Below are 23191 nucleotides of genomic sequence, written 5' to 3'. Positions count from 1 at the left end.
TGACGACAAGTTGGCTGGGAGTGTTGATCTGCTGAATGGTAGGAGGGCTCTGCACAGGGCCCTGGACAGGCTGGATCCAGGGCCCAAATCCAACAAGGTGAAGTTTAACAAGGCCAAGTGCCATGCCCTGTACTTTGGCCACAACAACCCCTGCAGCACTACAGGCTGGGGACAGAGTGGCTGGACAGCAGCCAGGCAGAAAGGGACCTGCAGGGTCTGATGGACAGCAGGCTGGACATGAGGCAGCAGTGTGCCCAGGTGGCCAAGAAGGCCAATGGCTCCTGGCCAGGATCAGGAATGGTGTGGCCAGCAGGACCAGGGCAGTGATTCTTCCCCTGTTCTCGGGAGCACTGGTTGGGCAGCACCTCGAGTGCAGTGTCCAGTTCTGGGCCCCCCAATTTAGGAAGGACATGAAGGGGCTGGAGAGTGTCCAAAGAAGGGCAACAAGGCTGGGGAAGGGTCTGGAACACAATTACCGTGAGGAGTGGCTGAGGGAGCTGGGGTTGTTTATCCTGGAGAAGAGAAGGCTCAGGGGAGACAAGGAGGTGGTAGGGCATAGATCTCTAAACTCTTTTGACCTTGATCTTCAAAGTCTTTTCCAACCTTGCTGAATCTGTGATTCTCTGAAACCACCCTTGGAGCAGTTGCAGGATGAGCCCTGGGCCTTCTCTTGAGAAGCTCCAGCAGCCCATGTCCCTCAGCTTCTCCTCCCAGTCCCAAAGCCCATCCTGTCAGTCCTTCAGATCCTCTGCAGCTCCTCCTCATTGCCCAGAACAGGGAGCCCCAGAGGCAGACACAGCAGCCCAGATGTGCCCCCCAGGCCTGTGGTGTCTCTGGCAAGGCAGCAGCACGAGGCACTGCAGGAACCTACAGACAATTCCTGCAGCACTTGTAGGATGATCCTGCTCCCCATGGGATGTTCCCATGGTGCCAAGTCAGGAACTGCAATGGGGAGTGGGGCCAGAGAGGGAAGGGCAAACAGGGAGGGGCTGTTTGCAGGGGAGGGAACAGGGCTGGGCAAGAGGAAGAAATTTCTACAACGGAAGGATAAAGAAAGCAAAGGTGAAGCCAAGGAAATGCTCAGGGCAGTTTGGGAGTGGCTGCCAGGCAGCCCTGGCTCTGAGCAACAGTGACTGCAGTGGCACAGGAAACTCCCACCTTATGGGAACAAACTTTCTGGCTGACTGCAGAGACCAGGAAAAACCTGAGTGGTTTCCCTGCTGTCACCCAGCCCTTGCTGGCCCCAGGGACTGATGGCATTTGTGCTCCCTCAGGTTCATGTCCCCACACCAACAGCATGGGGGTGCTTCCGCCTGCTCTGTGCAATGCAAACAGGGGCTCCTGAGCCAGTGCTGCCATGTCTGTGCCTGCAAGGATGGGGCACCTCTGTGAGCTGGGAGAGGCCAGGGCTGCAGAGGTGTTGTGAGAGTCTGTTCGAAATATCCCTCATTTGCCTCACAACTGTCATTGAGAGACTGCTCAGAAGACCCCTTTGTCCCTTTCCCAGCTACAGTGGACACGCCAGGCCAGGGGGTTTCATGACCTGAAAGCGTTGCTAAGTCGCTATTTCCACAGGTGCAGTTCCCTGCACGCTACACCGAGCTCAATGAGACGAAGGAGGCACTGTGTTCTTTTCACAATAATCTTGGATGCTGTCCACCTCTTGTCCTGGCTGGACTTTTCCTGAGCTTTTGGGTGGTCTCCCACAGACAACCCCTCTCGTTTATCAACATCCACCGTGACAGACAAGCTGAGATGACAGAAGCCTCTCCACCAGAGAAGACCCTGAGAAATCACCATGTGAGAAAAAGGCCTCCCTCACACTTTCCAAGGACTGGAGCCCCCAGCCTGGGGGAGGTGCATGCGGGGAGGCAAGCTGACCAAAGCAAGATGGATGACTGCAGGTGCGGGCACTGGACCACGAAAACAATGGCCTTCGTTCGTTGCAAAGTGGACTGTGTGTACCCCCTTTCCAAATACCATTCTTTCTATACAATAGATTCGGTTTCGAAATAATCCCCTTCCCCCTCAACAAGAACAGTATAATTAGGGTCCTGAATGGACTGCCTTTTTGAGATCTCCCCGGCACATGAACTGGTGAACCTCTCCGGCTGGACACCAAAGGACCTCTGCCATTCTCACGTTTTGGTAGCAATAACCCCCCCCTTTTTCTTTCCCTTCCTTATTTTTCCTTAATTTTTCCTTTTTCCCCTAATTCCTCTCCAATGCATTTTTACTGTGGTTGTTTCAATAAAGTCCATTGTGGTGATTAATCTGCAAACCCCCTTTTACCATGTCGGTTTTTTGCACCCTGAAATCAATCTAAAAGAACCTCCACGAAGCCTGTCCATAGGGACGGCTCGTAACAAGGGGGGATGATGTTGGCAGCTCCATGAGGACGCTCTGGGACACTGCCCTAGGCTGTCCAGCGCACTGGGGATGGATCAGCCCCTGCTCTGCTGCTCCTTCCCATCTGCCCCAGGGCCCTTGCAGAGCACCAGCCATGCTGTTTGCCCCCAGCCTGCCCACGGCCAGCCTGGGGCTGCTCACAGGGGTTTTTCTGTGCTCAGCATTGGCCTGGCCGTGTTCTTGAGAGAGCCTGGTCAAGGAGCCTGGAGCCCCCAGGCCTGGCCTGAGGCATCAGCGCTGCCCCAGCAGTGCCCATGGCCTGTCCCTGCTGCACCCCTGGCACTGCCACCACCAGGGCTGTACCCGGCCCTGAGAGCACTCAGGCCCTGCAGCAACACCAGGGCCACCAAGGCAGTGGGGCAGGGCCATGGGAACAGCACTGGCAACACCAAGTGCTGCTGCTCCTGGGCACAGCTGCTGGGCCAGCACTGCTCTGCCTCCAGCTCTGCACACAGACATTGCTGCTGCAGCTCCAGAGAAGGCAACAAAAGGGCATTTCTGCAAAAAACTTTGCTGGGAGATCCTTTAGTTCATTTAAAGCCACCAAGAGCGCAGCCCCTCACTGACATGGTCTGTGGCCACAGGGAAGGTGGAGAGAAACAAAATGAGAAATGGCACGACTATGGACATTTCTTTGTAGACAATATGAGAAAACTAATATAAAGAAAAAATAAAACCATCAACACAACCAATCTAACAAGAAGTATCAAAGATAACTTTTATTACAAGTGATTTGCAGAAATTGGCCATTAGTTTAATGTCCCCGAAACCATCCAGTCATCAGTCTCCACACTGCAGCCTTATCTCCTGGTTCCTCAGGCTGTAGATGAGGGGGTTCAGGGCTGGAGGCACCACCGAGTACAGAACTTACAGGGCCAGATCCAGGGACTGGGAGGAGATGGAGGGTGGCTTCAGGTAAGCAAAAATGACAGTGCTGAGGAACAGGGAGAGCGCAGCCAGGTGAGGAAGGCAGGTGAAAAAGGCTTTGTGTCGTCCCTGCTCAGAGGGGATCCTCAGCACAGCCCTGAAGATCTGCACATAGGAGAAAACAATGAACACAAAACAACCAAAATTTTAACACACACTAAGAGCAAGAAGCCCAAGTTGCCTGAAGTTTGAGTGTGAGCAGGAGAGCTTGAGGATTAGTAGGATTTCACAAAAGAACTGGCCCACGACATTGACATGGCACAAGGGCAGGGAAAATATATTGGCTGTGTGCATGAGAGCATTGAGAAAGGCACTGGCCCAGGCAGCTGCTGCCATGTGGGCACAAGCTCTGCTGCCCAGGAGGGTCCCGTGGTGCAGGGGTTTGCAGATGGACACGTAGCGGTCGTAGCACATGATGGTCAGGAGGGAAAACTCTACTGAGATGAAGAAGAGATAGAAAAAGACCTGTGCGGTACATCGTGCATAGGATATGTACCTGGTGTCCCAGAGGGAATTGTGCATGGCTTTGGGGACAGTGGAGCAGATGGAGCCCAGGTCAGTGAGGGCCAGGTTGAGCAGGAAGAAGAACATGGGCGTGTGTAGGTGGTGGCCACAGGCTATGGCGCTGATGATGAGGCCGTTGCCCAGAAGGGCAGCCAGGGAGATGCCCAGCAAGAGGCAGAAGTGCAGGAGCTGCAGCTGCTGTGTGTCTGCCAATGCCAGCAGGAGGAAGTGGCTGATGGAGCTGCTGTTGGCCATTTGCGGTGCCTTGGCATGGGAATCTGTTAAAAAAGTAATCATGGAATAGTTGGGTTTGGAGAAGACTTTAAATACCTGAGCACAGCCTGGGGGCACTTTCCCCTCTCTGCTTGCCCAGGGCTCTGCAGCCTAGTGCTGTCCCTGCCAGCAGCTGCTTCCCTGTGCTCAGGGCTGGGCCTTGCCAGGGCTGCCAGAGTCCAGCCCAGCCCTTGGGGGCTCAGCTCTGCCCTGCAGACCCCTCACAGCTTTGGCACTGCCCAGATTTTTTTTTTTTTTTTAATTTGTCTCAAGCTGAACTGAGATTAATATCTATGTGCAATTTCCCATAAAGCAACCCTGAGCAGTAGATTTAAAAAGCAGTATTTTCACTTTTATACAACACCTGCCTTGCTGTGCTCCCTGTATAATCTACTTGGAAATGTTCTGAGTTAAATGTCATGCTGGTAGGAGTCCTGAACAGTGCAGCATCCTCACCACACAAAGAGAACACTTCCAAGCCTTAGCAGAGTTCTCTTCCCACCCAGATCTTGTCTCCAAGTGCTGAGAGCAGCTGTCAGGGCTGGCTGAGAGCTGTCCCTGGCAGGCAGCAGAGTCCCTGCCCCAGCACAGCGCCCTGGGCTGCAGGACCCTGCTCTGCAGGACAGCCTTGGCACCCCTGGCTGCTCTGCAAAAGAGAGAATCAGAGAATGCATTCACAGAGTCTGTAGGCCTTGGGATGTTCCAGCTTTAGGAGATGGCTCCAGGATCTGCAGCTGCATTGTCCTGCAGCCAGAGGTTCCTGTGCCAAGGGCTGGCACTTCTCAGCACCTTCCCAGCTCTGACTGATTGAAGCTCTCTGTGCCATGCCTGGGGTGGCTGCGGGCAGTGCCCCAGCCCTGCTGGGCTGGGAGAAGAGCTGCTCATCAAGAGAAATGTTCTTTTGAATCTCTTCTTGTTACCAGGATCACCCTCATCTGTGCCAGGAGCCCAGCCCAGCTCAGCAGCACAGACACAGCACAAGGACTTTAATGACTCTCTGGGGCTTTGTGCTCAGGCCCTGAACATCAGTCCCTGAGAGGGAGCTGAAGATACCTCTCCAGAACTCCAAGTCAGAATCCAACTCCAAAGTTTCTTGGATTTTTAATGGGTCCCACTGAGGGACACCACTGAGAAAGTGTCCCCAGGCCCCAGCCAGGACAGAGACCTGGAGGCAGTGATGGCAGGTGGGGAGAAAGAAAAGCCAAGTCTTGGTGCCCTGGGCCACAGCAGGGTCTGTGCCACCAAGGGCTGTGAGGAGACACACAGTCCTGAGGCACTGGGGCCTCCTGGCACAGCCCCAGCCAGGCTGGGCACTGTCAGCCCCTTGTCCTGCCCTCAGCATCCCCTCCTAACCCAACTCCCAGTGGTCTCAAGGATCTGCTGGAAGGAGTCCTGGGGGAGCCTTGCTCAGCAATGGCCCTGAGGGGCTTCCAGGGACTGCAGGTTTTTCAAAGGACTTTGGGTTTGGCTTTTGCCTTGGAGCCTCTAAGAGGTTTGTGCAATCATGGCCTCCAATTATCTGCTGTAATCAGTCCCTGGAGGGGCTTTGTCAGTAACAGCACTCAGTGGGGCTCATTAATGCTTCAAGGGACTTCAGTTATTTTAAGGTACTTGGAATTTTCCTTTTGATACAGACTCTGTGAAAGGTTTGTGCAATCATGGCCTCAATTATCTGCTTTAACATGTCCCTTGAGAGCTCTGTACTGACACTCAGTGGGGCTCATTAATGCTTTGAGGTACTTAAGGTGTTTAGGGTACTTTGGATTTTTCTTTTTACACTGAGTCTCTGAGAAGTTTTTGTGCCATCCTGGCCTCCAATTCTCTCCTCCAAGGAGTCCATGAGGAACCTTTGTTGGGGATGGACCTCAGTGAGACCCATTAATGCATCAAGACACTTTGGGGTTTTCCTCTGACTTTGACTGTGGAAAGGTTTGTGCAATCTCCTCTCAGGCCTTGAGGTTCCAGGGCTCAGCTCAAAATACACCACGGGTCTCATTAGGATCAAGCAAGTCCTGACAAACCATGGCTCTGCCTTGATTTCCCTCTGCTCTGGAAGCATTAATTAGGAAATTTTCCTCCTGTAGTTCTGGAGAAATATTTCAAAGAGCTTCTAGGAAATGTGTATTCCTATTTTAAAGGATGTCTTTTATTACTTTTCTTATTACACAAGAGGTGATTGCAGCATTCTGTGACTGATATTGATGCAGGGACTCTCCTAAGGCTGTCTGGCGTGGTCAGAGAAGCTGTTCCTTGAGACCTGACTAAAATAAACAGGGGCAGGAGATTTTCCTCCTTTTAATGCCTTTATTAAAGTGATCAGCTCAAAATGGGGGTTTCGGCAGATCCGCGGTAATCTGCCGTCCGTCCCCGTAGTGACTCAGAAGAGGAGGATTTGCAGCTTTGTCCCCTAGGGGGCAGGACCAGGGGTCCTGTCCTCGCAAGGGCACTGGGGATATACCTGGGGTTCTCAGTTTCAGTTGTCAGTCCAGGGGGTCCTGGGTTCGACTGGCATTGTTTTTAATTGGGGCGAGGAGTGACCGAGGTTTTCAAGCATCTCTGCCGGCTTCGGACTTTGGCCCTGCTGTCCAGACACCGCCCTGACTTCTCAATTCTGCTTTGGCTCGTCTCTTTTGGGGTATTTTCCAGGATTTGGTGAAGGTCCCGTCCCAGTGCAGTCTGGGTTTTGAGATAAATTTGCATGTCTTCTGAGATGCAAATATCTCCCTCTCCCCGATGTCCGAGAGGGGGTTGTCATCCTCCTGGCAACAAGCTAGGGTGATGCTGAAAAACAAAAATTCTCCACAATAGAGAGTTAAACGGCGATACTTAAGGATACTCAACAGGTGATTATAACATTTCACTAACAAAGAACTCTTGGCCAGCGATCAGTTTCTCAGTTTAACTCAAAACTCCTCTGCAGCTCCTTCTCTTAAAAAAAAGGGTAACTTTTTTTGTTCATAACACTGACCCAGTCTGGACAACCTTGCCCAAACTCATCCTGTCTCTCCTCACTCACCTGGGTCCTGCTTTGCTTGGAAAACTGGCTGCACTCAGGCAAAGAGGGGTTTATCTTCTTTTATTTTAGCAATCTAAAACTCCTAAGTTCCCCAGTGAAGACAGACACCCTCCTCAAGTGTGTTCCAAGCCCAAGCTGCCACCAAGGAGGTTCCCCTTCCCCATGGCAGAACCCTGCAAGGAATGTTTTAGACAAAAAGGAAATTCTTATAGAAACTAATCCAAAGTTTGCTGAAGGCAGAATTAGACCAACTCCTGAAGGACAGATCAGCTTGGAACTCCTTGTAGCTCAAAGTACCTACCAAGTGGTTGGTTGGGAGGTGTGTGAGTGACCCAAGAGTGAGGGAAGGGAAATGCAGAGAACCCTGGAAGTGCTTCTGTGCAGACAGACTGTGGGGAATGGCACTGCAGACCTGCCCTGGGCCAGCTGTGAGGGTGGATCATCATCCCAACAGGCAGTGGGCCATTGAAAGGGACAGTTGCCATGGACACTGCAGTGACCCCACTTCTGGGTTTGGCTGAAGCGACACGCTGAATAAATAAACTCCACAACCAGAGATAGTTATGAAGTGGGTATGTATGTCAGCGCCCGGCACAAGCGAGATAGCTCTCGTGAAATACTTGTGCCCAGAGCCTCAGTCTGACCCACATCTTTATTCACAAAGGTATTCCATATGCAATACATTGCACAACCTTGCCATGCATATTCAACCCCTGGCCCCACCTGTCCTCGCCTTGCATGGTAATCAGATCCACACCCTTCTGGGCATGCGTTGTTTGCTGTGGTGGTCGCACGGGGGTCTCTGGTGGTCTCTGAGGCTGAAGGCCATGGTCTTCCTCATGACTGAACTTTTGAACTTTTCTCCTTTGCGCGTGCAGTCTTTGTCCCGTGGTGCTTATCTGAGCGTGTCAGTCGGCCTTGATCAGCTTGGAGACAGAGGAGCTCCTTTATCTGGGTTCTTTGCATCCCTTGGTCTCTTCTGGTATTGTTCTTTATGCAAGAAGCTTCAGAAATTTGCATTTTCCTATGCCCTTTGTACCATGGCAGAGGTTTCTTATGTAAAAGGGTTAAAATTCAACACATAGTTCTACAGGCTAAACTTTAAATGCTTGATTCAATTACTAACTCAAGAGAATTCCAAAAATCTCTATTTCATGGCTGCCATGGCAACCCTCATCAGTTCAGGTTTCCTTGGAATCCACCCCAAGGAGCCATTTCTGCAGCCAGGTTCCATGGCCACTTGCCCGCAGAGCTGTTGCTGCCCTCAGCTGCCATGGCATCCCTCAGGACAAAGCCGGGGCTGTTCTGTCGTGGTCTCTCGCTGGTTAGTGACCCCAAGAAAAGTTCTGGGATCCCAGAACCACAGAACTGGCTGAGTTGGGAGGGACCCATCAGGATCCTCGAGTCCAGCTGCTGGCCCTGCAAAGGACACCCCAACAATGCCAGCCTGGGCCTGGCAGCACTGTCCAAACGCTGCTGGAGCTCAGAGAGCCCTGGAGCTGGGACCCTTTCCCTGGGGAGCCTGGGCAGGGCCCCAGCAGCCTCTGGGGAAAAACCTTTTCCTGAGATCCAACCTAAGCCTGCCCCAACTCAGCTGCAGCTGTTCCCACCAGTCCTGTCCCTGGGCACCAGAGTGAAGAGGTTCCCACTGCCCCAGCCAGGGAGCCACTCCCAAGGCTGTTGCCATGGCCACCAGGGCTGGGACCAGCTGGGATGCTCGGTTTCCACGGGCCGGGGTTCAGGAATGGGATTCCCCAATTTCCTGCTCCCGCTAAAACCGTGCTGCCCTCGTGTCCCTCCTGCCTCCCATGGAAAGCACAAAAGGCAAAGATCCTGCGCTGGGAAAAGAACCATTAATTGGGAACAGCAAAAGGATAAGGAACAAACAGGAACAGAAACAATTCTGGCAACACAACGGATAAGAAAAACTGCTAACAGAGAAAACTACAACATCAATGTGACTGTCTCTTCCAAGCCATGTACTTCCCCCTGCCTGGAAAGGACACCCTTCTCCTCAGAGAGAGAGAGAATCCCTTTCCTGCCCCTGGCAATGACCTGAGGTGGGAGTGAATGTAATGACACGGCCATGGCCAGACCCTCATGATCTTCAATTCCACATCAGGTCATTGGCAGGAACAGGAAAAGGGACAGGCGTCTTCCCAGCATGGATCATGGGGAACATGGATCACCAGGGCTCTTCCCAATGTGGGACCTCCAATGGGGGATGAAGCTGGAGCGCTGCACTAAGCTCCTCCTGCAATCAGCACATTGGCAGGGCTTCCCTTACCGGTGCCTCCATTGGGTGTTTGGTCAAGGCAGAGCTCTAGCTGAAGCTCTTCCCACACTTGGGACACTCAGAGGCCCTCTCCCAGTGTGGGTGCGTTGGTGCCTGACAAGTTCTGAGCTGCAGCTGAAGCCTGTCCCACACTCCCCATACTCATAGGACCATTCCCTGGTATGGATCATCTGGTGGCGGATCAGGTGGGAGCTCTGCCTGAAGCTCTTCTCACACTCCAAGCACTTGTGAGGCTTCTCCCCATTATGGAGCTGCTCCTGGATCACCAGCTCTGAGCTCTGGCTGAAGCTCTGTCCACCTTCCTAGCTTAGGGTGGGTCTTTCCTCCTCAGAGCATCCTGGGCTGGCTTTGCAGCCCCTCCTCCTGCGAGATCTTCCAGGCTTTTCCTCCCTGTTGAATTCCTGTGCTGTGAAGCCACTCAAAACGGCCTCTTCCACGAAGTTCTGACACAGGGATTTGTCCTCCCGGGTCTCCATCCTCAGCTTCTTGACTGGGGGAGGAAGGATAAGGAGAGGATGGGATTTGCCTCCATGCCAGAGGGAAGAGGAAGGAGATCCCCCCAAGGTGTCCCCAGCAGGATGGCTTTGGAAGCAGGGTTGTCCTGCAGCTGGGGGCCATGCTGGGCTGGGAGATGGAGCAGGAGAGAGGGGAAAAGGGCACTGACTTCCTCCTCACCTGACTGGGTGTCCTGGGCTATCTTCCTCTTCCTCACAGCCTTCTCCTCCATCTGGCAAACGTTTCAGGATCGGATATCCTGTTTTGGGAGGAAAACAAGCAATGAGCACACTGAATTTTGTACTGGTTTGAAGGCAAACCTGGGGGATAGTCTAAGCCAAAATTACAATTTAATAAGAAAATTATGACCAAGGCAATGATACAGAAACACTGCCTTAAGCTGACAGAGTCAGGATATAACCTGACACCCTGTTGGTCAGGGTGGTGGTAGCAGTCCCATTAAATGGTGGCTGCAGTCCTGTTGGAGTGATGAACGTGATTCTGTCAAAGCAGTGATCCTCTAGAAGGGTCTGGTCTTCCTCTGAAGGTCAAGTGGTGGTTATGGAGCTCTTGTCCTCTGGGAATCCAGTAGGCAAGATGCTCCTGGTTTTTGAAAGCCTCAGATTATATCCAGGTAGGAATGATTGGATCCTCCCCCTGGGTGGAGCATCCCACAATGGGAGGATGTAATTTTATCAGTCCTGCAGTGACACTCAATGGCTCATTCACAGAAGATATCTCCCCTCAAGGGCATTATCGGGGTGAGTCATGGAAGAGATAAACACTGCCCCACCTGTTTATAACAGTTTATGACGATGGTGATTGAAAACACGCTTTTGGTTACATCTTACACTGTAACCTGAAACAGTGGGGTAATCCCTGCTTCGGGGGGTGAACACTACCCCCTTACCCAAATTGGCTCAGATGTAAAACCCCAACCCCAGGAAGGCCACACACACAGGGGACAATGTCACACTTGCCCTGCCCCAGGGGAGGTCTCTGTCTAACAATTTTCTTAACCAGATTGCAACATTATTTTGACACAGTGAGTTCAGTGCACTGTTGTCTGACCTCAAGTGCCTTGGACAACAGCATTGTTCCCTCGTCTGAAGAGGTTTTGGTTCTTTTTTGAGGAACTCTTGGAAACTTGGACGCAGCTTCCTTTGAGTGACTTATGGGAGAACTGATGAGGAAAATGGCTGTTGTGGGTGGCCAGTGTAAAGGAAATATTTTGTTCTCCTTCCTTGAAAAGTTTGTTAAAATCACTGGAGGAAATGGAGTAAATGTTACCAGCAAGACTGACAAGATTCATTCACCCCAAGGTGAGGAACACAAGGCTGCTAAAAGTCCCACAGGAAGCCCAGCTCAAGTAGCTAAATTCCCAAATAACTCCTGAATTCACAGGCTTGGGGGCTTTGCCAAATGTGAGAATCATTTTTCTCTTTGTCCCTGTCACCTTTGTGACAGCTACAGAGAGCTTCCCCTTCGTTTTCATAATCTGTATAGGGCCAAATTTCCACTTTTCTTTTATCAGAACCTGCCAGCAGCTGAGCTGGAGCTGTGCAGGAGCCAATGAAACTTGGAATTGCCACAGAATTGCTTCTATTGTCAGTTTAATAAAGCTTGGGATTTGTTTGCATTTCCATCACATGTGACTTGTGCAAAAATCAAATATTCATCAATATATTTTATGCAGAGTTAAGTTTGATTTCTGCCAAGTTAATTTTGTCCAGTGCCTAGGGGATTCTCAAGGGGTCTCTGTGCCTCTTGCCCTGGGGGATGCTTCGGAGAGTTTTGAAGGGATTTTCACTGTCCCTGTCACCCCATACCATTCCCCAGGGGCTGTCCCTGTCCCTCTCACCCCAGGCCATTCCCCAGCCAGTCTCCATTCTCATCCCAGCGAATGCCTGGGGAGTCTCCCTCCCTCTCACCCCATTTCCAGGGGATGCTTGGGGAAGTCTCTGTCCCTCTCAGCCCAGGGGATGCTCGGGGGTCTCTGTCCCCTCACCCTGGGGAATGCTCAGGGAATGCCTGTGCAGGGCTGGGGACCAGGGGCTCTGTGTCCCGCTCACCGCAGAGGGTGCTCAGGGCTGGGGGGGCTCTCCAACCTTCTCACACCTGGGGAGGCTGGGGGGGTCTCTGTCCCTCTCAGCCCTGGTGTGACCCTACCCAAACATCATCGGGGTCAGACAGACAGAGACACCCCTAAACCCCCAGAAGGGCCGAACCTTGGTTTGGGCTGAGGATTTAGGAAGGGGCTGGAGTTGGGGCTGGGGTTAGTGTTAGGGCTGAAATTTGAATTAGAGATACTATTGGGGTTAGGGCTAGACATGGGATTGGCTTTAGGGCTGTGGTTGGGATTAGGTTTGGGGCTAGACAAGTCTGGCACTGGGATGGAATTAAATAAAGAACTGTGAGTGTGTCTAAATGTGGAGTGAGATTGAGACCAGTATCACGGTCAGGTTTGAGACTGAGCTCACCCAGAGCAGGACAGGGGGATGTCACTGCAGGATGTCCCTGGCACTGTCCCAGCCCTCCTCAGGTACCTCCAAACATGGGGGGCAGCTCGGTGCTCCAAGATCCAGGTGCTCCCATGATGCCCCTCAATACCAGGTGAGTATTCCCTGAGGGCAGCCCTGACTGTGACCCTTGGGACTCTGGGATCAGCCCTCACATCCCTGTGGAAGCAGCTGCAGAAAGACAAGAGATTTCCGCCCCCCTCTTTCCTATTGAAGGATGAAACCCAGGTGCCCTTTTCTTCTGGTGCCTTCTCCTCAGCTGAGGATGTCAAACTCCCCAGAAGCAGGAAATCCCCATTCCGTTTCCTTGTGGCTGCAGCCTGGAACATCTACCCAGAACAAAAAACTTTCTGACAGCCCTGCTGAATGACACTGGGAGGAGGTTTGTGACAAAGGGAGGAAATTGTATTTTGATAGGAAATAAAGTTACAAAATTATTTCTTTCTGTCCCATTCATTTTCAGTCAGTTCCAGTTCTGTTCTCAGAATGCCACCTTCTCAGCTAATTGTGTTTGTGTCCTCCTTTCTCTCCTGCCTTTCTCTGCCTGCTCTGTTTCTCTCTCAGTGTCTCCCTTGACCCAGGGCAGCTCCCACCAAAGACCCTCTCTGATTTAATTCCCCATCCACCAGCTACAACAACCATGGGTGAAGTTATAAAGGCTGGCAGTGAATGTCAATGTAAGATCTTTCTCCACTTGGCTTTTGGCTCCTTCTTAAGAAATTTGCCTTCCAGGGCAGGAACATCTTTTCCTGGCTGGGAACTGGAATTCCAGTCCCTGGGAGTGTGTGCCATGGATCCCAGAGGGGCATTCCCGAGGCTCCCAGGGTGCTGCTCCTGCCGTGCCTCCCAAGGAGATGTCCAGGGCCAGGGGACAAGTCCAGCAGCTCTGTGGGCTCCCAGAGCACACAGCAAAGGTGGCTTTGCCGGGCATTTTCCAACACATTTCCGGCTGGAAGCAGAGGCGGGGAGGAAATGGAAGCGAGTCCCCGACAGAATCCTGGAAGGATTGCGGTGGGAAGGGACCCTGCCCAGCGGTTACGATTTCGCCTCTGCCCCAGTGAAGGCGCAAATGAGACCGTGGGAACGCAACCTGCGGATCTGCTCAAACCTGGATTGAACTGAAAAAGAAACGGGGAGGATAAAGGGAGAGAAATAAATCGGGAAGAGGTCTCAGAGGGACAGAAAGAAATAGGAAAGAGGTCTCAGGGGTGGGAAAGAAAGAGGAAATACATCTCAGATGGAGGGAAAGAAATAGGGAAGACGTCTCAGAGGGAGAGAAAGAAATCGAAAATGGTCTCAGAGAGAGAAAAAAAAATAGGAAAAAGTTCTCAGAGGGAGAGAAAGAAAGAGGAGAAGTCTCCGGCCCGGACTACGCAGCTCCCAGGGACACCCGCAGGACGCACCGCCGTTCACAATTCCAGCCAATCAGCGAACGCACTAAACAATTTCCAGCCAATCAGAACCTTTTCTAGCCGATGACTCACAGGTTGCCAGGCGGACCCGCGGAGCCCAACGGCCGCCGGAGCGGTATTTGGGGCTCGGGCCGCGGAGACGGATCCGCACCAGGGGGGTCCCCGAGCCCCCTGCCCACCCCTGGGGCCGATCGGGGGCTCCCCCCACCCAGCAGCCAGGGCTGCAGCGGTCGTGGGGCAGAGGGGTGGGAAAGGGGGATCCGGGCTGGGAGTGGAGGAAATGCGGGAGGAAGAGGAGGGAGAGGAGGAGGAGGAGGAGCGGAAGAATCCCGGCGCTCGCACCGCCCGCACGCTGAGTCTGCAGGACCCCCTGCCCCGGGAGCATCGCCCCCAGCCCCGAGCCACAGGTGAGGGCGGAGACCGAGCTCGCCCCGACTCCAGCGAGGGGTCTCCGGGAGGATTTCTTTGGAGAGTGTTCGGAGGCGGCAGATTCCGGACTTGAGCCCCGGATATCTCCGGGCTCCCTAAGAGGAGCTTTTTCGGGGGGAGAGGAGCCGCGATCGCCCCTCGGGAGGGTCCCGGCGGGTCCACGTGGGGATGGCCCGGTACCGACGAGGCGGGACATTGGTTTTGGGGATCCCCGTGAGAGCCGGGGCTGTGGAACTCGGGACCCCCGGGGCAGGGAGAGGGGAAGGGGCGGTACCGGAGCTGGGGGGACCCCCGGCAGCCTGGAGATGAGGCGGGGACGGAACCCCCTGACCCTGATAGGGGCCTGTCCTGAGGTGACTTCGTGATGCTCGTACCCCAGTTCTGCACCTTTAAGGCTGGTTCTGAGAGCGAAGGGGAAGAGGAAGAAGCGGCAGTTTGTTTTCAGAAACTGCACTCACTCCTCTACATTCCAGCTCCTGGACTGTTGTGATACCTTAAGGAGCTGGAATAGAGGTCAGACGGAGCTAAGAGGAACAAAGTGGATTTTTATTGAAGTGCCTTCAAAGGCCAGATCCCGGCAGTACCAGAGCCACAGTTGTGGCTCTGCCCGGATGGCTCCACGATGGGAGCAAAAGAGGGCTTGGTCACAAGAGCTCACATTTTTATAAGTTTTAGTCCATTTGTATATAGGAGTTAACTGCCCAATTAATAGCTTCAAATTATGAAGTTTCATCCTCCTTTCTTGCTTGCCCGCCTGCCCTCCTCTTTTGCTGTTGTTTATGCTTGGGGCCTGAATTTTGAAGAGCTTGTCCTTGAGTCTCCAGCTAGAATAGGATTGTTTTGTCTTCACCACCCTGTGAAAAGATCCCAGTAACACTTAATATTAAGCTAAAAGCTGCACACCAAAACAGAACAGAAAAACAAAACCTAAGGTATCAGTTGTCTGCAGATGGAAAGACAGCAGGACAGAGCTCTCCTTTGCTTTTAGTTAGTTTTTAGCTCGCTGAGGCAGAGAAGTTCCCTGGACTGTGGTTTTTCTTTTTCTCTGGAGCTGTTTAAACCTGCTCTGGACTGAACACCCAGAACACCACTGGCAGCTCCCACCTGTGGCCCACCGGGCTGGGCCTGGGCCCAGGCATTTCCAGCGCCAGAGGGACTGATAAGAGACTGATAAGAGATGGAGTGAGCCAAGCTACAGCCCACGGAGGGACTTTCTGAGTTTGTCATCTCTTTTGGAGCAGCAAGAGGCTTTATTGTTTAGTATTGTTCATTTTTGTGCTGGTGAATGCTTTGCCTGTTAAATAAACAGTTTTTTCCCTTTTCTATGAGGAAATCTTTTCTCAATCTGCTTGGAGGAGGGGCTGCTTGAATTTGCTTTTTAGAGAAAATCCCACTGGAGGTTTTTTTCCAAATTTGCCCTAAAGCAGGACAGGGCAGTGGGAAGAAGGGGGAGCGCCAAGTGGCTGGATTGTGGGGAGGCTGGAGAGGGGGACCCTGAACCCCCCCAGCATCCCTAAGCAGGATCCTGGAGTGGGGGGATCCCCGGGACCCATGAGGATCCTCAGCAGCCCTGAGATGGGGGACCACCAGAACCCCAGGGGGATGAGACTGGAAATGGAATGCTCCTGGTGGCTTTTTTTGATTCACTCTTGATTTTCAGAGGTTTTTATGTACAGCAGGTGACTTCTAGAGATGGACTTGGACAGGAGGAATCTCCAACCCAACGCATTCACACCTTGTTTTTCCCCAAACCAGGATTTCCCATTCCCAAACTTTGGCTGGATGGAGGAGGAGAACACTACGAGGAAGAGGAAGATGCCCCTGGACACTCAGGCAGGTGAGGAGGAAGTCAGTGCCCTTTCCCCCTCTCTCCTGCTCCAGCTCCCAGCCCAGCATGGCCCCCGGCTGCAGGACAACCCTGCTGCCAGCCCCATCCTGCCGGGGATGCACTGGGCGGATCTCCTTCCCCTTCCCTCTGGCATGGAGGCAAATCCCATCCTCTCCTCATCCTTCCTGCCCCAGGGAAGGAGCTGAGGATGGAGACCAGGGAGGACAAATCCCCATGTCAGAACCTCGTGAAAGACGCCAGTTTGGGTGGCTTCACAGTGCAGGAATCCAACGGAGAGGAAGAGCCCCAGACATCCCACAGAAGGAGGGGCTGCAAAGCCAGGCCAGAGTGCTCTGAGGAAGAAAGACCCACCCTGTGCCAGGAAGGTGGACAGAGCTTCCACCAGAGCTCAGAGCTGGTGGTCCATGAACAGCTTCGTGATGGGGAGAGGCCCTACGAGTGCTTGGAGTGTGGGAAGAACTTCAGGAAGAGATTCAACCTGATCTGCCACCAGAGGATCCACACTGGGGAACGGCCCTTTGAGTGCTTGGAATGTGGGATGAGCTTCAGCCACAGGTCTGACCTGGGTGTCCACCAGAGGTTCCATACAGGGGAGAGGCCCTACGAGTGTCCTGAGTGTCAGAAGAGGTTTCACACCAGCTCCCATCTCCTTGTACATGAGCGGATTCATACCGAGGAGAGGCCCTTCTGCTGCCCCGACTGTGGGATGGGCTTCAAACACAACTCCACCCTCGTCACCCACAGGCGCATCCACACCGGGGAGAGGCCCTACGAGTGTCCCCAGTGTGGGAAGAGCTTCTCAGACCGCTCATTCTTTACCCGACACCAACGGAAGCATCAGTAAGGGAAGCCCTGCGAGTGCCCCAACTGCAGGAATAGCTTCGTGCACTGCTCACACTCCATCCCCATCAGAGGTCCCACATTGGTCAGAGCCCTGGTGGCCCACATTCCCCGTGATACGCAGTGGGAACTGGTTGGTGTTCCTTTTTTTTTGCCTCTCATTATCTTTTGATTTATCTTCCTCTCTTCAAAACACAGAAAATCAAGGTAAAAATCAACAAATTCATCAAAGGCATCTAAAGCCTCACATTTTACTTGTGTTTTGGGGGAATCTTGGATTCTGGGAGATATCTGGGAGGATATGGGGGGGGTTGGGGGCTATTTGGTTTAGTTGTCCTTATTTCTTGGCACTCCAAAAGACAAGAGGGATTGATCTGTCAGCTCAGAACTGCTGAATTCCACTGAAAACTACTTGATCCCTCCCCAAAATTACACAATTCCACAGCCCCTCAGGGTGAAATTGGGTTGGAATGGGATTGGCCAAAGTGGGATGCAAATCACGAGGGGTGAAGTGAGCATTGGGTGGGGCAGGATGGGTGGGATGGGGTTTGGGAGGTGTGAAATGGGGGAAGTAGAGCTTGGGAAGGGGGTCTTGATGTTCATGAGGGGTGGGATGGGTTGGGGTTGGGACTGGGGTGGTGGGCTGGGTCTGGAAGGAGACAACCAAAGTTTGGGGATGATAAAGGGAGGGGGAACCCATTACTGAGTGAGTTTTTGGAAAGTCCACATTCATGAAGAGATGCTGGGGTATCTCATGTTTCTGAGGCAGTTTTGGGGCACTCCCCATCTTTTGGGGGTTTCCTGAGAGTAGCTCCATGGACCCCCATGGCCAGGGGTGGTTGCCATGGACACAAGCTCACAGCTGCAGCCAGAGCCTGTTGCCTTGGTGCTGGAGAGCAGAGAAATGATGAATGGCGTCAGACATCTCCAGTGTGTGGTTGGAGACCTGTGAAGTGGTCAGCAGCAATCCTCTTGAGAGATGCACCTTAGGCTCCGGGCATTCCTCACAGATCAGGGTGAGGAAAGAAGCTTCCCCCATGGTGCTCTGCAGCACTATGTTAATTTGTCCCAGTTCTTTCCTCCTTATTGGTCTGTTGGCCTTTCCTACCCCTTTTACCCTTTTATGTTCATGTTCTAGTGAGTTCTCCCTTCCCTGTCCTCCCACTGCTTTATGTCTCCACCTATCCACACTAGCATTCCGTATTGGTCCTTTCCCTGTGTACCACCCCTGAGCCCTCAGACCCTGATGCTCTTCTCCACCCCCTCTTTTCTGTATTTATACCCTAGACCCTCCTTTGTCTTTGTCTTTGGCCCCTGGACCTCTTCAGCGTCACCTGTAATAAAGCATGTTGGAACTCCATGCCTGGACCCTCCCATGTCTCCACTGCTGAGCTGCTGCGTGTGTCTGTGTGTGTCTGTCTGTCTCTGTGTGTGTGTGTGTGTGTGTGTGTGTGTGTGTGTTTGCTGGTGCTCTTGTGGCTCTTGAACATTGGTGCGAGATGCTCTCAGGAAAGGTTGCATCTACCACCACTGGAGACCACAGAAGTGTTGCCCGAACAGGCACCTTTGTCTGGTACCCCTGAAGAATGTCTCCACATCACTGGAATCTAAGTCGCCTTTGGGTCAGCCATTGCCCTAAGACAACCTCTGAGTTTTATCAGGGGAGAGAACGGCAACCCTCCCGGAGTCGCGAACTGGAGGATTGCTGTCCTCAACAGATCCCCACAAGATCCTTTTCTGGCCCACCATTGGGTGAGTATGTTGCAGTCAGGGTCACCCTTTTCTTTTGTTTTCTCATTTTAAATCTTGTGGGTGGGAAGACTGCAGAATGGGCACAAAACTCACCGTTCTGCAACAGGAGATTTATATCCAAGTAACATTAGCCCTTGTTGCTCGGGAAATTCATTTTCCAAAAAGGAATTTGAAGGCTTTTGTTCATTTTCTTTTCAAATATTTTATGTTGCAAGATTTATCACTTGAGATTTGGGACATGGTTGGGATCAAGTTATTTGTTTTATAAATGGAGGGAAATTTTAAAATGGGAAAGTTTTTTCCTCTTTTTTGTTCCATTTATGGCAAAAAGTTTTATCTTCTTTTTAGTTTTATTTATGATTCAGTAAAAAAATTGGGAAAATTTGGGAAATTTTTGGTCCCCAGTTCAAAACCCCTTCCCCTTCACCCTCTCCCCAAGCCCCTAAACCCTCTTCCCTGCCTGAGAAGCAATCAGCAGGCAGATGTCACTATTCAGCACAGGGTTTCGTCTGTCTCTCTGATGCCTCCCGATCTCTTCTCTCTCCTTACCAGGACGGCACTGGCAGTGCCGTTCTGGACCTTCCCCTCAACCTTCTCCCTATGCCTGCATACCTGTGGGAATTCACAAAATCAGAGGGTTTTGGGAAAGCTGCAAAAGGCAGGCCTCGGAGACAACAGAACTGTTATTAGAGCTGAGCAGTAGCCATGAGATAGGTCAGCAGAAAAAATATTTAAAAAGTAGAAAAGCAAGGACGAATAGAACAATGGTCTGTGTATTAATGCCTGTTTAGAATAACTCCCTAAGCTGTAGAAAAGTTTATCTAGCAAGATATTAGGAAGTTTGAAGCTTAATAATGGAGCTCTGTGTGTTGTGTTTTAAGGCTTACAAGCAGGTATTGTATTTGAAATAAGCAAGCATTGTTTTAACCAAAGGTACGTGTGCTTATAGCGGTTGGATGGAACCACTGTCAATATGCTTCTGCTTTGTGTGATTGGTCAAAAAAGTTATAAAGTAAGTTGTAACATTAAGTTCTTGGTCTGCTGCCTGGGATGTGAGCTGATGGCATCTTCCTGTTGAGGATTTGTTGCAGATTGGGGAGTTTTTGAGAAACAAAGGCCATATTCATCCAATGCACAATCCAGCCTGCTTGGGATAATGGACAATGGACACATTCACAAATAATAATGGACATATTCAGAAAATGGGGTTGGTATATCCTTGAAAAAGATACAAGAAGAAGAGTCAAATGGACTCAGCAAGCTTGTCAGTGAGCTTGGGAAAGTGAGGAAAGTTCATGGGTGGGACAGGAAACCGCAGCCAGACGTGTGAAGTTAGATGATCCAATCAGCATCCTATCTTAGACGCGTGAACAGCTAGGCCTAACCAATCATGTAATAGCTAGAGATGTGTGGACAGTAGAGAATGATAATAAATTTGGCTTCACTGGATCATATTGGTTGTTGTATCCCTGAACCTCCGCATCCCGCACCGTTCCCCCCACAGTAAGATGCCGCAAACGGAGGCCGTTTTCCATGGGAAAAAGAAGTCATTTTCAAAGGCTCTGGGTATCAGATTAAAGTGGCCTCTGATGCTCTTAGAACATCCTGTCTCCTAGTTGCTGACAGCTTTAGTTTTTGAGAAATATAGCAAAGATGGCAAATTTCTAGCTGGGCACCGCACAGTTGGCCTGGCTGAGTGGCTGCTAACTGAGACCATTTTCCAAGGGAAAAAAAGTCATTTCCCCAGGGCCTGGGTATCAGATTCAAGGCGGCCTTTGAGTTTGTAAGGACTTGAAGGATCCTCGTTCCTGGCAGCTTTAGTTTTTGAGAAATCCAGAAAAGTTTTTCAATTTCTAGCTTGGCACTGCACTGTTGGCCAGGCCGAGTGGCAGCAAACGGAGGCCATTTTCCATGGGATAAAAAAGTCATTTCCTAACAGTCTGGGTATCAGATTCAAGGTGGTGTTTGAGGCCCGAAGGACTGGCTGGGTCCCAGTTGCTTGTAGCTTTCAGTTTGGAGAAATCCTGCCAGTTTGCCAATTTCTAGCTTGGCACAGTGCTGTCATACAGGCCAAGTGGCCACAAATGGAGGCCATGATGCACTGGAGAAAAAGTCATTTCCCCAGGCTCTGGGTATCAGATTCAAGGTGGCCTTTGGGGATCTAAGAACATCCTGTCTCCTACCTGCTGACAGCTTTAGGTTTAGAGAAATCCAGTATCGTTTCCCAATTTCTAGCTTGGCACTGCATGGTCGGCCAAGGCAAGTGGTTGCTAACGGAAACCATTTAACGTCGGAAAAAAAGGCACTTCCTCAGGGTCTGGGTATCCGATTAAAGCTGGCCTTTGGGGCTCTAAGGGCTTGAAGCGTTTTAGTTGCTGGCAGCTTCAGTTTTGGAGAAATCCAGCAAAGTTTGCCAATTTCTAGCTTGGCCCAATATAGTCAGTGTTACAAAAATGAACGAGGCCAAATCTCAGAAAGCGATTGAAACAGGCTCTCGTTTATTTAAAAAAAACAAGCCTGAGGGAACAGAGAATCTGGGATAAGACCAGATCCTCACACAACAGCTCAAAAAGGAACCAGAAAGAACCAGAAAGAACACAAAGAACAAAAGAACAAGAAAAGAACTAGAAAGAACTGAAAACTCCCCTTTTTATAACCGTCCCCGGTCCAGGATTGGTGGGTTTTGGATCCACGCACCGATTGGTGGAATTCGGGCGCTTTGATTGGTCCTTACTGATGTTCATTCTGGACCAATCATTTCCCCAGGGCGTCGAGTGATTGCTTGATGCTCCGGCCCAATCACTCTTTGAGTTGTCCACCTCCTACCCCCACCAAGTCCTGGACCCTTTCCCTTCCCCCACAACAAACAACTCCCCAACATTATTACAAACTCATAACACACAGGCGCACAAACATAGTTCTCGATTCATTTCTGGTTTGATTGCCTGGATTTTTTGGGGTTTTGTGGTTGCTTTGTTTCCTCGATGTGCCTGAAGTGTCCAGTCTGGAGCAGAGTGACTCTTGCCAAGGAACTCTATGGTGCTGTTCCTTAATATTAAATCTGTTTTTTGCTGATCCCTTGCTGGGGATTTTTTAAGCGCTCTCAAGCCCTCATTCGTAACAGGGTGAAGGAGCCCTGGCCCAGGCTCTGGCCCTGGGGGACATGGGGACATTGCTGGGGGATCCCTGTCCCCATATCCCACCCCCATGGCCTTGGCCCCCTGTCCCCATGTCAGGCTCTGGGGTCGATCTCGTGGAACATCCTCTGGGGGTGGCTGCGGTCCTGGGGGCGGGGGGACCTGGGGGAACAGGGGACCCTGCTGGGCACGAGCAGGGTTGGACTGCTCTGGGGGGAACTGTGAGGGGGGACAGGGCAGAGTGACCTCCCCAATGACCTCACACAGCCCCTCTAATGTCACACAGCCCCTGTGATGTCACACAGCCTCCTGTGATGTCAGAGCCCACACTGGAATGACACAAAGTCCCCTTGTGATGTCACACAGTCCCCTGTCATGTCACACAGCCACCTTTGATGTCATACAGCCTCCTGTGATTTCACAGCCCACGCTGGGAGGACACATCCCCCTTGTGATGTCACAGAGCCAATGCTGGGATATCACTCTGTGATGTCATTCAGCTGCACTGTGATGTATGCAGAAGATACTTTGTGAAGTCACAAAGTCGCCCCATGATGTCACAGCCTGTTCTGTGATTTTACTCAGACATGCAGTGATGTCACAACCCACTCTCTGATGTCACAGAGCCACCCTCCATGATGGTGGAGTCTGCAGTATGTCCTCAAACTCTGTGATGTCATAGCCACATCTGTGATGTCACAACCCCCTCAGTGTTGTCATACAACCCTCTCTGTGATGTCATACTGCCACTCTGTAATGTCACTGCACACACTTTGACCTCTCAGCCTGCTCTCTGATATCATACAACCATGCAATGATTTCACAGCTTGCTCTGTGATGTCACAGAGACCCCTCTATGATGCTCTTGCTGCTCAACGACCTCACACAATAAACTCTGTGATGTCATAGCCCAATCTGTGACCTTACACAACCAACTCTGGGCTGTCACACAGACCCTTTCTGACATCACAGCTGCTCTGTGCCTCTATGACACACCACCAAGGTACCACTGTGACACAGCCCCCTCTGGGACATCCCTCAGCCCCTGCCACTGCTGAGCCCCTGTGAGCTCTGTCTGTGCCCTGCTGGTGTCCCTGAGGTGCCCTGGCAGTGCCCCAGCCCTGCTGGGCTATGCACAGGAGCTGCTCCTGGCCAGAGCTGTCTCTCTGCAGCACTGCCCTTGCCAGGAGCTGCCTCTGGGCCAGGAGCCCAGCCCAGCTCAGCAGCACAGACACAGCACAAGGACTTGAATGACCCTCTCAGGGCTTTGGTGCTCTTTGCGTCAGACTCATCACTCCCTCAGAGTGTGCTCAAAACCTCCCCAAAAACTAAA

General features: G+C 51.8%; 1 protein-coding gene and 1 pseudogene across 3 annotated transcripts; one reads left to right on the top strand and one right to left on the bottom strand.

Annotated features, from left to right (window-relative positions):
• Nucleotides 1-3189: 3189 nt before the first annotated feature.
• On the bottom strand, nucleotides 3190-4095 carry LOC132339820 (olfactory receptor 14J1-like; annotated as a pseudogene).
• A 9831-nt stretch (nucleotides 4096-13926) lies between these two features.
• On the top strand, nucleotides 13927-20170 carry LOC132339913 (zinc finger protein 586-like). Of its 3 annotated transcripts, XR_009489742.1 has the most exons (4): nucleotides 13930-14258; nucleotides 16036-16117; nucleotides 16303-17985; nucleotides 18530-20170. XR_009489742.1 is itself a non-coding variant. In XM_059870538.1 (3 exons), the coding sequence occupies exons 2-3, from the start codon at nucleotides 16063-16065 to the stop codon at nucleotides 16971-16973; spliced, it is 642 nt and encodes a 213-aa protein (XP_059726521.1). In that variant the 5' UTR covers nucleotides 13927-14258; nucleotides 16036-16062; the 3' UTR covers nucleotides 16974-20170. The 3 variants fall into 3 exon arrangements, 2 of the variants coding, with proteins under 2 accessions (XP_059726521.1, XP_059726520.1); XM_059870538.1 differs by having other exon boundaries at nucleotides 13927-14258; nucleotides 16387-20170; XM_059870537.1 differs by having other exon boundaries at nucleotides 16303-20170.
• Nucleotides 20171-23191: the final 3021 nt, after the last annotated feature.

This window comes from Haemorhous mexicanus, chromosome 30 (genome assembly GCF_027477595.1).
Source record: "Haemorhous mexicanus isolate bHaeMex1 chromosome 30, bHaeMex1.pri, whole genome shotgun sequence".
NCBI lineage: Eukaryota > Metazoa > Chordata > Aves > Passeriformes > Fringillidae > Haemorhous > Haemorhous mexicanus.
Note: the sequence above shows the minus strand (reverse complement) of the source record. Positions and strands in the feature narration are given on the sequence as shown.

What these genes read in the sequence shown, in the direction of transcription:
- LOC132339913 (XM_059870537.1), top strand. Translation starts at nt 16,063, where the DNA reads ATGGAGGAGGAGAACACTACGAGGAAGAGGAAGATGCCCCTGGACACT. An exon ending in GCCCCTGGACACTCAGGCAG is followed by an intron (nt 16,118 to 16,302) that starts GTGAGGAGGAAG and finishes TTCCTGCCCCAG; the next exon opens with GGAAGGAGCTGAGGATGGAG.